This window comes from Electrophorus electricus, chromosome 5, assembly GCF_041902795.1.
Source record: "Electrophorus electricus isolate QZ-2024a chromosome 5, ASM4190279v1, whole genome shotgun sequence".
Classification (NCBI taxonomy): domain Eukaryota; kingdom Metazoa; phylum Chordata; class Actinopteri; order Gymnotiformes; family Gymnotidae; genus Electrophorus; species Electrophorus electricus.
The window spans coordinates 2,739,835-2,755,000 of record NC_137501.1 but is presented as its reverse complement, the minus strand read 5'-3'; the positions used below and the strand labels follow the sequence as shown (position 1 = coordinate 2,755,000).

At 40.7% G+C, this 15,166-nt stretch overlaps 1 protein-coding gene across 1 annotated transcript; it reads left to right on the top strand.

Annotated features, from left to right (window-relative positions):
* Positions 1–2,558: 2,558 nt before the first annotated feature.
* lix1 (limb and CNS expressed 1) lies at positions 2,559–9,595 on the top strand. The gene is given in 7 exon segments (XM_027003132.3): positions 2,559–2,840; positions 4,728–4,891; positions 6,346–6,486; positions 7,145–7,240; positions 8,008–8,085; positions 8,335–8,588; positions 8,590–9,595. Coding segments are annotated over 7 exon segments (918 nt in total). The 5' UTR covers positions 2,559–2,794; the 3' UTR covers positions 8,729–9,595.
* The last annotated feature ends 5,571 nt before the right edge of the window (positions 9,596–15,166 follow it).

The window sequence follows — 15,166 nt, the reverse complement described above, 5'->3', positions numbered from 1 at the left end:
GGGAACCCTGAAGGGGATTGGTTAACTCTCAAGGTTTCTTCCTTAATCTGCCAAGGGGATTTATCTTTGCCACTGTCACTACTGGCTTAATAGTTAGAGATCTGGACCCAAACATTTTTAAAACTGCTTTTTGAGAACACAGGTTGCAAAAAGTGTTATTTAAATAAATATGACTTTGTCTTATATATCACACTTTATTACCTTATCACCTGGGCAGTTGTCTTTGATTTGGTTTGTTAGTGTTCTCCAGAGTTCCACTGAGCACTTATGGTCTTATTAACATTATTATAGGGCTACGCTTTTGTGTGACACTGAGTCATATGATTTCTCATTTGATCTTAGGGGATATATTAAATATATAGTTTTTGAAACTAATAATAAGAGATTGTCTCATTTTCCACTGGAGTTTATTACAATACATATACTACTCACATGTTAAAGCAGTATAGGGGACTATATAAACAAGAAATTCCATATAGTTCTATGTGATAGAGTGACATGTCACTAAGCTTTTGAACAAAATCTATACCAACATTCCTCTCTAAGAGTAGTGTAACTTATCAGAACATGTCTGGGTCTGGAAAACATCAGTTCTGTAGTGCTATTACCTTACATTCTGTTTACATTAGGACTGTATTTCGCCTGTTCTTGCTTTATCATCTAAAAACCCCAGCAAATCAGAAATCTTTGTATAGTGTATGTGCACCTCCCCTTTTATTCTGTCTTATCTATAATCAGCTATTTCTACCCAAATTAAAACCTGAACGACCTTCAGAGATAAAACAAAAACTAATCTCAGTTCAGCAATGCAGGGCAGCTCCTACCAGCACCCCTGTGTGCAGGCCATGCCAGGCTCAGGCAGTCTCCCATGTGTCACCATTTACATTTCCCACAGTGGGAGGCTAAAACAAGGGCCACTTCATCCAGGAAACCTGCAGGTTATGTCAACAAAACCCCTCACTCTACTTGGCCAAGTCCTGATCCCTCAATCAGTGCTTAATATAAATGATGGCTTGGACAACAGTGTAAAGCACATTTTTGAAACTTTACCATGGGTATTGGATGAAACCATTTGTATTCTAATTGGTCTTTAAGCCTTTGGAAAAGACAAGTTATTTTACTGATGTGTAAAAGTGGGGAGTTCTATATCAATAGACAAGGACACTGAGCACTATAGCTTGTGTTTCCTATCCAGACAGTGTTATTTCCTGTGTAGACACGGCAAAGTCTTTACCATAATGGGGCTAAAGATGTAGGAGCCCATGGTTCACATTGAAAGTAAAGGAATGCAGCATATATAAGAGCTGCGCGTGCACGCACACACACACACACACACACCACGCGCACACAGACACACACACACACACACCTTTATACAGAATGTATAATAGTTAGGTTAAACTATTAGACACTTGAAATTTTCCACCCCAGGTGGCTCTTTGTTCTGTAATGTCTTTGCAGCTTTTTCACTAATATAAGTGAGCGAAAATCCTAACAGACTTGATTTATAATGTATTTCCAAGTTAGCACTGCTGTGCTATAACTGCATGGTGCATTCGTTTTATTGTGATCATGCGCTGGCCATTCACTTGCCTGTATTATTTGGACGACTCCGCCCCATATAGTGATTGTCATTTATGCTAAACGCTTTTCTCCTTTCCCAAGGCACCCTCACAATAGGGTTTTGCACTGAATGGACTGCTTATTCCCCAAGAACCCAAGGAGCAAAGACATGGGTAAGTTAAAAGGGGGGGCATTAGACATTTAAAAATGCACTTTAGACACTGGCTGGCTCTGTACAGAGCTTAACTCCCTCAGCATGGATGGTGGTAGATTCACAGAGAGGAAGATGTTGAATAAGGTGAACTTTGAGTCCTTCATATTGAGTGCTTCATTCACAAGTATGCCCTCAACTGCTTGGGGCTGCTCACTGAACAATAACTATTCAGGCAAAACAGCTAAATTCAAATGTGTTTCATACAGTCTGGCTGATCTGAGTGATCTGAGTAGTACCATTTCCCAAGCTGAAGTCTCAGAGCAAAACAGCTCATTAGAATTAAAGTCAGGACAGAATTCAGGTGAATGATGCACAGACTGTCTTTAAAATAAATGGGTATAAATCCAATGGATTATTTGTGAAATCATAAATCATTAAAAAAAAAAAAAGTTAAATTTCTAGTTAGTTTTATTTTAAATTTGTTGCACCACACTTCTACAGCTAAGGTTTAGTTTGCAAACTAGTTCTTTGTAGGTAACATCAATCTTTGCAAAATTCATATCTGTTCTAAAACTCAAATGGTGGCAAAATGTATGTCTTTGATCTTTGCCTATGAGTGAGACAATCCATTTGTATGATGTAGAGCAAAGACATGCCATGAATGAACAGAAGAGGGGGGGGGGGGTTGCTTTCCTTTGCCAGGGCCTACAATGGATGTGGGCAGAAGGCTGAGCATGTATGGGTGTGTGTGTGTGTGTGTGTGTGTGTGTGTGTGTGTGTGCGTGCGTGTGTGTGCGTGCACCTGTGTGTGAGAAGGAGGGGATGAAGTATGATGGCCAGCCTCACAGCTAATTAGTTCAGCTCTTGACAAAGGTGGGCCAGCCATAGAAAAGGACCCCCAGGGTTAACTTAACAGGACTCCGCAGACTGCACTCAAGGCTGGAGGAGAGAGAAGAAGGAGACCCTCTCTTTCCAAATCAGTGCTCGGGTGTGTAAGCAACGTTGCTCCCTAGAGCATGCAGCTGGGCTTGGAGACAGAGTGAGAGTTACTGCAGGACACTTGGGAAGACGTGCAGGATGACTTCCACGCCAGACTCAGATGATGACAGAGCCTTCAAGGACTGTGAGTACAACTGATTTTAGAAATAGGGAGTGTGTGCTATTCCAATTACAAAACACGTGTCTGCGAGCCTTAAGGTCCAAGGGTTGTGTTGTCACCTACTACTATGATGCTGATATGTACAGTAAATACAGTAAACCTCATTTGGCATGAATAACATTTCATTACATTTTGATGCACCTGTGATGCATACAAAAATAACTGTTTCAGACAAAGTGCATGGAAAAAAAACTAAAGATAAATTAAATTGAGACAGTTTTTCCATTTTTAAAGCCTGTTAATCTTTTTTTCCCTAAAAAGGTATGGCATTTTAAACATCAGGCATACCATGTTTAGTTACTCAGTGTTACACTGAAGTGTTTCGAAAGCTGGGTGATTTTCAAATAAATAAAGATAGGGATGTTGCCATATTGTAAAAACAACTCTGTGTTTCCACATATATGGTCCCCTTATAACAATATATATGGGGTTTCCCCTCACAATATTTTTTCTGACCCACTATGAGGAACAGACCTGATTAAAGCAGACAGGCCAAACAGTCACTTTGGGTATGAAACATATTGAAACCATACCAGACATATTGCTATCACTCCCAATTCTGACACTTTTCTACAACACACACTCAGGGCTATGTAGCAAGACCACCTGCTCGTTTAGTTAAATAAGCATTCTCTTGTGTTGACGTTGCATAGCACTCAAACTGCTGGTGGTGTAAATGACAGGTCTGAGCCAGAGGTAAACTTTTCAGTTTCAACAATGACATCAACTCTCTTTGCACACCTGAAGAACAACAGAAGGAAGGCATTAAGTGAAGGGCTGAAACCACCACCTTAAAAAGGTGACAGTTACTGTGTAACACTTGTAGAAAGCCAATATTTATCCCTTTATACATGCCCCGGCTGTGCAGAATATCCTTTATGTACAATGTGCGTATTGTGGAATGAAGACAGTAATGAATTATAAGGCATACCTTGGGCAGAGCACATTTCATCATTTCTACCAGTCAGACATAAAATCACAAACACACGGACACACACTTTTAGAATACGCTTTAAATTTTTTTTAGAATAGTTAGACTGGAATTTTAAAAATCTAACTTGGACCTGAACCCCTAAATCATAGTTTGAGGGCTATTCTCATTGGTACAGTGCTAAATGAAGATAGCCCTATGCAGTCTGGTGCATTGTGGTTTGTTTGATAACATTAACATTAAAATTTAAGTGACCTGCCCAGGTCCCAGATGAGCATAAAACCATTCAGGAGGTTTGACACCTCCTTAATCCTAATTTCTTTTGATGACTAGTTAAGATATCAGAACGTGGCTAGCAGCTCAAGTTCAATAAACATCGGAGTCCAAATTTTCATCTGTAACCATTTGGTAATCTTTAGCGCTGATTGTCAGACTTCTGAGACACTTAAATGTAAACAGCCCTCATCGCTGTTAGCAATCTTTGAGGTGAATGTCAAACACTAGCAGACAGCATGTTTTTTTTTAAATATAGGAACACATTGCATGAATAAACAGTAAATTACAATGATAGAGGAGAACTGCAGGAGTCATAGTGGCTCGGATGCACTTTAAGTGGATCTTGTTACATTTTTAGTGTTCTCTGGAAAATGAATGAGTCTTTCAGTAAGCTTTCACATAAAGCACATTATAGCCTGAAACAAGGCATAATCTCTGCTGCCATAGCATAGTTATTTATATGTGTGTTATCAAGTGTTTTCTTTGGACCTTGAATGATGTGCATTGAAATTTTACCTTCTAACCTTCAAAATCTGTAGAAATGCATTGGTAAATAGATACATCTCTGAAAACAATAAAATCAAAAGACATGCAAGTATGCCACTACTCATTTTGTCATTCACGTTTCATTCATGTGTTGCCAGTGAATGTTGTGGGAATGCTTCATCAGTTCTGGGAACAGAAGCAGGTGAAGGGAGCCATGGTGGACATGGACAACCTAATTGTTTATGAATCTCTCCCCTCACCTGGAGCGCCTTTCATCTGCTATGTCACCTTACCAGGAGGGAGCTGCTTTGGGAACTTCAAGGCAAGTCAACCAGAATGTGTCACACAGGGTGCAACGAGAGTATTGGTACAGGTGGCAAGGCTTGCTGCTCTAGGGTCAAACCACACTCTATTTCAGCATCATGTGGGAGCTCAACCTCCAACTGCTGTTTGGAGACAATTCCGGCCCTGTCAGTTTATTGCGCTGAAAACGGCATGTCAAAGCACGGTCCAGTGGTCCTGTACAAACGCTCGTATCAGAGGCTCTTGTATGAAGAGAAGGATGACAAACAGGTGGTCCTTATTAACCCAATTACTGCAGCTCACCCAAGTTTCCTTCAGTCACAATTTTCTAAAGAACACAGCCTGCATTACACTTCAAAGTAACAGTTTCTGTTTATTTATTCATTTGGCAATTTGAAAGACCTGCATAGATATCAATGAGAATATAATATTAGAGCAGTTTTGAAACATTTTATGATTCATTCATCATTTCCTTTTTAGGATATTCGTATGTGTGGAAACATTCATTTAAAAATCATCATTTGTACTATTGTGCTTTTTTCATACAAAATGATAACCCCTGAAAGTAATAATAAAAATGGTCTGCTTTAGACCAATGAAAGGAATTACTTCATCTGAGAGATTATGCAGATCACATAGTTGAGTGCTGAGCAATAATCTAGAATTCCTGGCTGTGGTCTTTCGTAACCATAGCTGCTGTTTGAGACCGTTGCTATTTAAAGAGCATTCACGGCCAGCTGCTGCCCTTTGGAGGGACTATGGCACACCAAGGAGCAGGGCACTGCGGTGTGCCGCCTGCTTGAATAGTTCAGCGTGTCTTTGATCAGCCAGTGGGTACCGGAGGCTTACATTCTGCCTGGCCCTGCGAGGGTGCTCTGTGTTTCTATGGGTGCATTTCATCCTCATTACTCCAAGATTTATATATATATATATATATATATATATATATATATATATATATATATATATATATATATATATATATATATATATTAGATAGATAGATAGATCAGATCAAAGTCTTGATTAAACAACCCCCCGACAGCCCCACCCCCCCCCACACACACACTCCCTCATGTTTTGTTTGTCTTATCCTCTGTCTCTTTTCTTTTTACACCCTCTTCTTAGCTTCAGCTATGCGCATTAAATAGGACCGGTGAAGCTCACAGTTTGGGCTTTCTGCATAACTGATGAGCCAAGAGCTGATCTCAGCTCTGTTAGCTTCCAAGCTGCTTCTGCTCCGCTGCACACAGCCATAATCGGATTCATAATCCCATGATGGGACTGGCATGTGCTGACGTGCTCAGCACATGCTTTTGTGGCGTTATGGAACTTTAAGATCAGTTGAGCTTGTTTAAGTTGCTTGGGAAGCCGCAACTAATAATGTAGACAGACTCTAATTAGTTCAAATGATCATATTTCAAAATGTTTCAATATGAGGAACACTTTCTCTCTTCTGTCTGCCCTCGTCAGTGCTGCTACACAAAGGCCGAAGCCCGGCGTGATGCCGCCCGTGTTGCTCTGATGAACTCCACATTCAACGAGTTGCCCTGTCGCCGTATCACCCCTGAGTTCATTGCCTGTAGCGTAGAGGAGGCCGTTTCCACCACCAGTGTGAGTCTGCTCAAGTCCCTCATCACTAACACGCTGCAGCATGCTTTGCTGCTATCCAGGAGAACCTGTGTGCAGAAGCCACGAACACAAGCATAGTGAGTGATAAATCCAGGTGCCGATATCTCGGTTTTGGCCCTAGTTTGTGGCTACAGCTCTTTAGCAGACAATCTCTGCTTCAAGAGTGTAGACCTCATGTAGTTTATGGAGACAGAGCCTATGAACGTTCCACTTTTACACACATTATTCACTTTGCTTCATTTCTTTGGCTTTGTTCCAAAACATACAAGAGTGCACCACAAAGACGTTCTGTCTTTCCCAATCCTGAAGGACTTCCAAGTGTGTGTGTGTGTGTGTGTGTGTGTGTGTGTGTGTGTGTGTGCGTGTGTGTGTGTGTGTGCATGAATGTGCGTGCAAGCATGTGTGTGCGCACTTGCATGTGTGCGTATGTGCGTGTGTGTGCGTATGTGCGTGTGTGTGGTCTTTCCTCATTCTCCTGCCATTTCTCCTTGTTGGTCTTAGCCTTTTGTTCCCTGGCAACAATTAAACCTGGTCCTGATGACAAAGCAGACGGGCAGGAGTATGGGCTGGCCCTCCCCCAGTGTTCACGGCAGGCTGAGTGAATGCTGGCTCATACATCACTCTGGTGCAATTTGTGCAGGGCAACATGCAGGACGCGTCCGACCCTGGCACCAGCGTAGGAGCCTACCACCTCATGCTGCAGGCCAACATTGGCAAAACCATGCTGGAATTTCAGGTGTGATGCTGCAAAACCATCATATTGATCACTAAGAAATCTTCCAAAAAGGTTTACTCTCTTTGAAAAGTGTCAGTTTGAAAGAAAGGTTGTTTTTTTTTGAGTTGTTGGACATGATACTAAATTCACTGCTTATGCTGTTAGATTTATGAAAATGCAAGCAATGTCAAGGCTACTGAATGCTGAGAGCAGTGCCCACTCCAGAGCCTGCTCCTTTACTGGAGATTCATCTATGGCTGTTTCTGAAATGGAGAGCCATGTTTCCCTTAAAGCAGTGTGTGTGGATATAGATTATTCCCAGAAATTTCCATCTTTTACCCATAATGATGCATGCTGTGACATTTATATTTACAGCTGTTTATTTACATGCACTGCCCATTTTCTGACAAATAATATATTTTTCAAAAGGGACAATGTAGATTAATTGACATTCAGATCAATTAAAATATACCCAAGTTAGCCAAAAGGCTCATTTTCATTGGTGAATAATGAAAGTTTGAATGTTCTGAAACTTTCACTGTGTCATCAGTCTTCATTATGTCAGTTTCAGTGAACAAATATTAAAGCAAGATGACATTGGCTTTTGATGGTAAAAATGTGATAAATAAAACCAGATGAGGACAGAGACTTGTTATTCACCAGAGTTTTGTTTCAGTTTATATATCTGTGTTTAATTATAAATATTAGACGCATAAGCCCCCGATTAGGAAAAATGGACATTAATTACATAAAAATATATATATATATATATCTTTCATTTTTTTTAGGAAATAATGACAGTGTTTCAGCTGTTGCACTGGAATGGGACGCTGAAGGCTTTTAGAGAGAGGAAATGTAACAGACAGGTACAAATATCTGCAAATATCACGCAATTTTCATTCCTGTAAAAAAGTAAAACAAAACAAACTATAAAATAATGAAAAATAGAGGAACACATAAATGCTTGTGTAAAACCCGTTTTCTCACAATAACACAAGTATTGACTGAAAACACAATTATTAACTCAAGTGCAGATCTGACCAGTTAGTAGAGGTTAGGGAGTGGAGCAGATGCAGCATGGCTGCCCGTGACCGCTGTCTGTGTCTGTGGAACAGGACGTCATCGGCTACTACTCACAGCAGCAGGTGGACAGCTGCATGCGCAGTTACATGGCTCTGGACTGGCTGCAGCGGGAGCAGCAGAGGCCAGGGCTCCTCTCCCACGAGCTCCAGCTAGCCCTGAGGGAGCTGGCCGAAGCCCGGCAGGCGGGCCGCGAGCTCCGCTTCTACAAGGAGAAGAAGGAGGTCCTGAGCCTGGCGCTCAGTCAGGCCGGAGAAGAACAGCTGGAGGGATACTGCGAGGAGGAGGTGACTCTGGAAGGGAGAAGAGGCCAGGCTGGAGTATCCGAGGCACGAAGGCAGATGCCTGGACAAGAGTGTGGTGGATCTGTCGGAACACTGCCGATTTTATTACCAGGAGAGTGGGAGTGATAGAGGGTCACTGGGATGAGGCTTGTGTGTTGGAGTGATGGGGCACACAGGACTTTAGACTCAACCTCAGAATCACTAGCACACATTTTGCATATTTTTTATATGTAGTATACTCTTTTATGTGCTTTCTATGTGCACTGTGAATTAATTTGGCCCTTTAGAGGAATATGCAGCAAAATTGATTTATCAGACTCACCTATTTTAGACTGTAAACTGGTTTAGTTTACGACTGTATACATCAAAGAGCAGACTTGAGACTTAATCGAGAATTTCACTTTTGTCAAGCAAGGACAATGTAAATCCTTTTTTTAAACTAACCACATGGTGGCGCCATACCCTCTGTATGAGGTTTACAAACGCATTGTCTACTGTTTCACTCTTCAATCTGTACATGCTCTTTTAGCAGTAAACTGAATGAAAAGACATGCCACAAACATTTTCTAATATTTAGGCCAAATATTTCAGTCAGTTGTTTTGCTTTAACTCTGTTTAAACATGCTCCGAGGCCTTAAAACATACACAGTCATTCTACCTCCAAAAACCTTTAAAGATTTGAAGATCATTTAATTTAGCAGGTCTTTTTTCAGTATTATATGCAGACATTTATGGGAAATAAAACTGACTTAACAGAATTAACACATCTACTTAATCATTTTGAGTAGCCTGTACAAATACTTAATAATTCAATATAAAACTTTTAATACATTTTAATACAATGACCTCTTATTTTTTCAACAAGCAAGAGAAGTATTGTATGTCAGAGATTAGTAGGCTGATATTGACAAAGTGCTGGGTAAATTGTTTATTCATGCAAATCTTTTATGCTGTACATACTGCTTAGATTTCTTCACGAGTTAAGAAGTGGAATCTTGTCACTGGAAAATAAAATCACTATTTCCATGTTGTTTCTGAATGTTTCTTGCATGCATGCATATTTTGGTGAGCATAAAGGCCTTAGATCTGAGAAAAGAGGGAACCATTACTGTCAAAATTTCCTTTTCTTTCACTCCTTGTGCAACTGCGCAAAACTAGGCCATAATAGAGCTTGTTTTTCCACAACTTTTTTTTTTTTCCTCCTTACTGTGGTTGCTAGGAGACTGTTGAACCTAAGGCGAGAAATCATGAGCTACGGCAGGAATGGGCATGTGTCCTCCCTCCAACATTATCTAAGTGCGAATTGATAATGTTATATAAGATGCTAATTTATCTCTTTTCTATTACATTTACACATCAACTGAGCTCGAAGGTTTCTCTCTTTTTTTGTGAGTTTTAGATAAAAGGTGACCAAACAGAATGGTGTGGTCCAGGCATGGCAAAAGTAGCCCCCACACACCCAGGCCCCTCACCGACTGTTTAGGACAGTCAAATAATCCACTCATCTCATGGACTGCAAACATTTCCAGTTTATAACAGTCTTGTTATTATTCGCCTAGAATCACTTATGCATAATGCATGAGTTTGCATAAATTAATCAAATTACACAACAAGCCAGCTTCCGTTCAATTTGGTCCTCTTCCACAGTCATTCGTGCCCAGTTGCTGCTTATTTTGTTACTTTCTAGGAGGAATTATGTGTCAAATTGAATAGTTGCAGAGGTATAGACAGGGAAAGTGGTGAGATAATAGCACATTTGGCTCTGTTTTCAAGAGAACATGGCTTCCACTCTCCAGGGAAGCAGAGTAATTTTCCGGAGCTAATGCTTGTCAGAGGCCTGATGGGCCAGGCTTTGTGATGTGGGTGCCTATCTCCAATTTACTTGGAAAAAAAACTCATTTGAAATCAAATAGTGTGACATTCCATCCTTTGCAATTTTCAGCTCAGGGCAATGAGATGTAAATTACACCGTCCTGTTCTAACATTGATTGGGAGGAGGAAGAGTCTGAATATTGGAGTGATTTATTCTGGACCATGGCTCTGTGAGACTCATCAAATGAGACTAAAATCATATTTTCATTTCAGATATTCAACCAATGGACAGATGGGCAAGGAAACAGACTAATCAAATCTTTTTGGAGGGTATATTGGAAAATCTTGGTGCTGATGGAAACATTATGTCCCTAAGTTACTTTCTCATTTATGTTACACGACACAACCCAATCTTAATTGTTTCCACTGTTAACTCTGAACACGGTTGGTTGTGACCCTGTTTCATCGAACTGGATTGCTGATGGAGCTGCATTCACCTATAGCTGCATTAGGCCTTGTCAATGGTCCTGTCGAATTTTTTCTCACTTTTCTCGTGACAAGTATCCACTCCACACTGATTGAAGGATGCAGGGGCAAAAGCTCATTGTGATAAAGCCACTCTGCTCCCACCTCAGCTATGAGAGAGAGAGCGGGACACACCTTCACTTCCCCTCACAATCCTGTTCTAATAGCCGCCCCGATCACGCGTGCGTTCCTTCTCTGCCTGACGTCAAAGGCGGTGACATGCACGAGAAAACCTGCGAAATTCTGTCACGGCTGACATCTCCTGGGAACTCCAGGTGAATCTAGGAACAAAAGACAGCAGTATGCCCTGCTCGATGAGAGAGCTAGAGAGAGAGAGAGAGAGATCTCAGCTTCCGCAGTCATAATTTGCATGTTGTTGACCTCGCCAGACCCTTCTGTCAACGTGTCGGCACAGGCGGAGGAGGGAGGAGCAGGTCCCAGCGTGATGACCATGTGGCCACTGGTGCTCCGACACTGTCTCCCAACCCTCGCTCTCCTCCTCTTAGCACATGAAGGACATCTCACCCTTCTCCTCTCTTCTTTCGCTCCTTTCGTTCTTTATGTCTCTTCACACTGTTTTCTCATTAGGCTGACAGTGTGGCTGGCTCTTGCCCACCTCCTTTGATGAGGGGAACTTCAGTTAGTTGCTTAGTCTAGCTGCTGATACCATCCGAAATGGTCTCTGCTTGTCTTGGTCACTATGTTATGTATAGATGTGTGTTTATGATCCAGCTTGACAGTCTGCTGCAGCACCAGGTGACTGAATGGAGTCACACCAAGATATATATATATATATATATATATATATATATATATATATATATATATATATATATATATATATATATATAATGATATATATCATGATATATATAGATATATATAAATGGATTTGGACAGATGAAACATTGCAGAGAAAAATGTGATTTTTTTTTGTGTGTGTGTGTGTGTGTGTGTGTGTGTGTGTGTGTGTGTGTACATATCTGTGGAAAAATGTGAGACAGATGGAACTGTCAGGTTGTCTTCTATGCATACTTGAGCTGCTGAAGACTCCCTCACTTTAATGCTGATGTCTGCCGACTTTACTGACATAGTCCCATCTATAAGAACTATCTCCAGAGCAGCTCTAAAATAGAAACTCAGCATGAGCCTCACTCACACTGCTATTTAACACGCCTTTACGTTAGCCGTGCAAGGAGAACTGGCTCGGAACTAAAATATTGAAAGAAACGTCATAAATGGGGACGAACTTTAAAATGTTTGGCTGACAACTCACTTTCATAATTGGGGGATCTACTCAAATGAGGTCTTCATTTAATACTCAGGCTTTCAGAGTGGTCTTTAATCTGACTTTTCCGCAGAGCAGTTTTCTTGAGTCGCTTCTAGGCTCATCACTAATGCCATGTGGCATTCTCCAAGGGCAATGCGCTTCATCAGGAATAAATTGGTAAACTTCCATCGTACCTGATGGGTTCTCACCTACTCGATCTCTAATTAATTAAACGTGTGCTTGGATGCCTCTGAGGCCAGTGTTCCAATTAATTTGCCATATTCACTGGTTAATTGCAAACAACTGCACCTAAACTGTATTACTGTACTAGGGCATAACTTTGAGATCTTATAAACCCAGAACAAACTGTGAATGCTGATGATTTTTGCTGATGAAAAGCCTGTTGAAAGGCTTTTTAATGGTGAAGTAATGACTGTGCGCATCTGGTAAACCTTTAGCTGTGAATGTGAGAACAAATATCTTTGCAATAAATGCAGTAATTCTAAAGAAACTTTGAATATTTACATAATATATTAAACTGCTAATTACAAAAAAAGAAATGCATGTAATAGTAATTCATCTTTACAAAATTTAAAGCCAAGGCACTACCAAAAGAAAAAGTCTGAGTGCCCTTCTTGTCACCTGTCACGCCTTCGCTAGGGGAAAATCCCCAGTACTCCTCATCAGCCACGCCCCTCACTGCTACGCATGGTTCCCACTCACCTGAATATTGCCTATTTGTACCTGTTCCTCATTTCCTTACTTGTGTGTGTATATATATATATATATATATATATATACACATATATATATATATATATATATTCCCAGTTTGCTCTCTCTCTGCGCCAAATTTTCTTGTTCAATGTTTCTGAGCCTTTCAATTGTTAACCTAGTGCATACGACCTGTTTCTGCTCTTCTTCATATGTGTTTGTCTAGCCCGGTACTTTCCCTGTTGCATTCATCTTCAGTTATGACTGTTACCTGATTTTAGTCTCTTCTTTTCTCTTGTGTACAGCTGCCTGTCCGTTCGTTGAAAAATCTTTGGACTTATTTATTTGCATTTGGTTGCATCTGTTCTAGATGTGACTGAAAAAGATTTTTATTGATGACGTGTGTACATATAACCTCCTAAAAGCATAACATTTCATTATGTATGGGCTTATGCACAAGTAGGTAATGATAGGTGAGCCATATACCTTGCAAATGTAATTAAAATGGTAAATGAAAGTAAAGGAAAAGGTTCAGGTAAAGGAATCAAAGTGATTTCAGATATCATACTGAAGTCCCCTGAACATTTTGGAGAACACATGCTTCATGTTTGTAGGTGTCAGCAGGGCTGCTTCTGACTGTTTACAGCTGTAATTGAGGCAAAGGGCAGCTCCTTTCAGCTTTACCTCCAGTACCACCCATCAATCTGGCCTTCCACCCAGTAAAGCCCACACAGACCTGTTGCTCGGTTCCTTGAGCAATGCACTATTAATACTGACTGGTTTTGTTTGCTCTTTATGAAATGTGACCGATTCTGAGCTGAGTGAGTCTTAAAATGTGGTTAAAACTTGGCTCTTAATGCACCTCACTTAAGTCTTAATGTAGCAGCTGTTTTGAAGAATTTACAGAAAATCTGCAGCTTTCTGAAAATTGCCTTGATACTTAATGTATTATGTTTAATATTTTCCTGTAACTACTTGAAAATGAACTTCTGTGACACTCAAACTTCAGTTAACAAAACACTAGTTTGCATCACTTGGTCACACGTTTGCTCAGCATCATCTTAAGTTTGCTGTCAAGCTGATCTTTGTTTGACAAGGCCCCTGAAGTAGCCCGCTGATTGGACAGGCTTGTGACGAGGTTCTGGCGCTGACGTCTCAGCATGTCACGCACAAACGTGGTACAATACAGGGTCACGTTGTGCGTAATAACTGGATCCTCCGTGGGCACCTGACTCTAATGCCAAGGGATAAAAGAGGAATTACTCTTCTGGAAGCTGCATCTGTCACTTTTCCCAGTCGGAGTAAAGTCGCAGCCTGTTTGTTGACATTTCCGCGGCTGCGTCAGTGACAAACAGTCGTGTCCAAAGTACATTTGCAAAAGTGGTGCATACAAAGTCACTTGTGACACCCGCAGAGCAGCGACTATACCACTGCTACATTAAACCCAGCCGCTCTACCGCTGACTGATGCGCTTAACATTTTAACATTCGCTGCCATTTCCATTTTCAGTTACATTTTGTATTCACTTGCATGGCGTTAGCGATTCATTACAGAACACCATTCCACCATTCAGAAGCCGAATGAAAGCAGAATCAAACCTTGAACAATATTTAATCACAACAAAAATGTAATCAACAAAATTCTGCACACGCACCCATTTAGCTAACCGAGAAATTTATTTAAAAGGCGCATTTTTACTTTTTGGAATGAGCATAATAGTAAACTGCAACTGCAAAAGAAGAGGAAGCTGACTTGCTTGAACTGGATCTCAATGTCATGAACCTTTTCTACAAGAAATGCAAATGTAGCTATTTACAGATGCAGAAACTAACAGATATACACTGACGAGAGTTCAAATTTTTGATACTCCGCTATGATTCATTAGAATAAATGAAGTCATCAAGTCAACGTAAATGGTAGTTTTCATCGTGCCACTGGTCTCACGACTGGGATTAGTCAGTCATCTGTCTCTTGTCATGGGCCTTTAATATGTTTAGCCTCATTACATGTCGATTCTGGTTGGTTTTCATCTAGGGTATAGGTGAATTTAGCGCCATGATTACTTTATGAACGGGAATTAAACATTTTGCATGGCATTAAGTCTGTCCCTATATGTCTTACTTGTTCATTTACAAACTGTGCACATGTGTATCATATGCGATAGTGCCCCTCTGGAGGGCAAATCAAAAATTGTTTTCAGCGTGCTAAACCATAGTCTCAGTTCCACCACCTCTGTGTGGAAGAATCAATAGCTACAGGGAG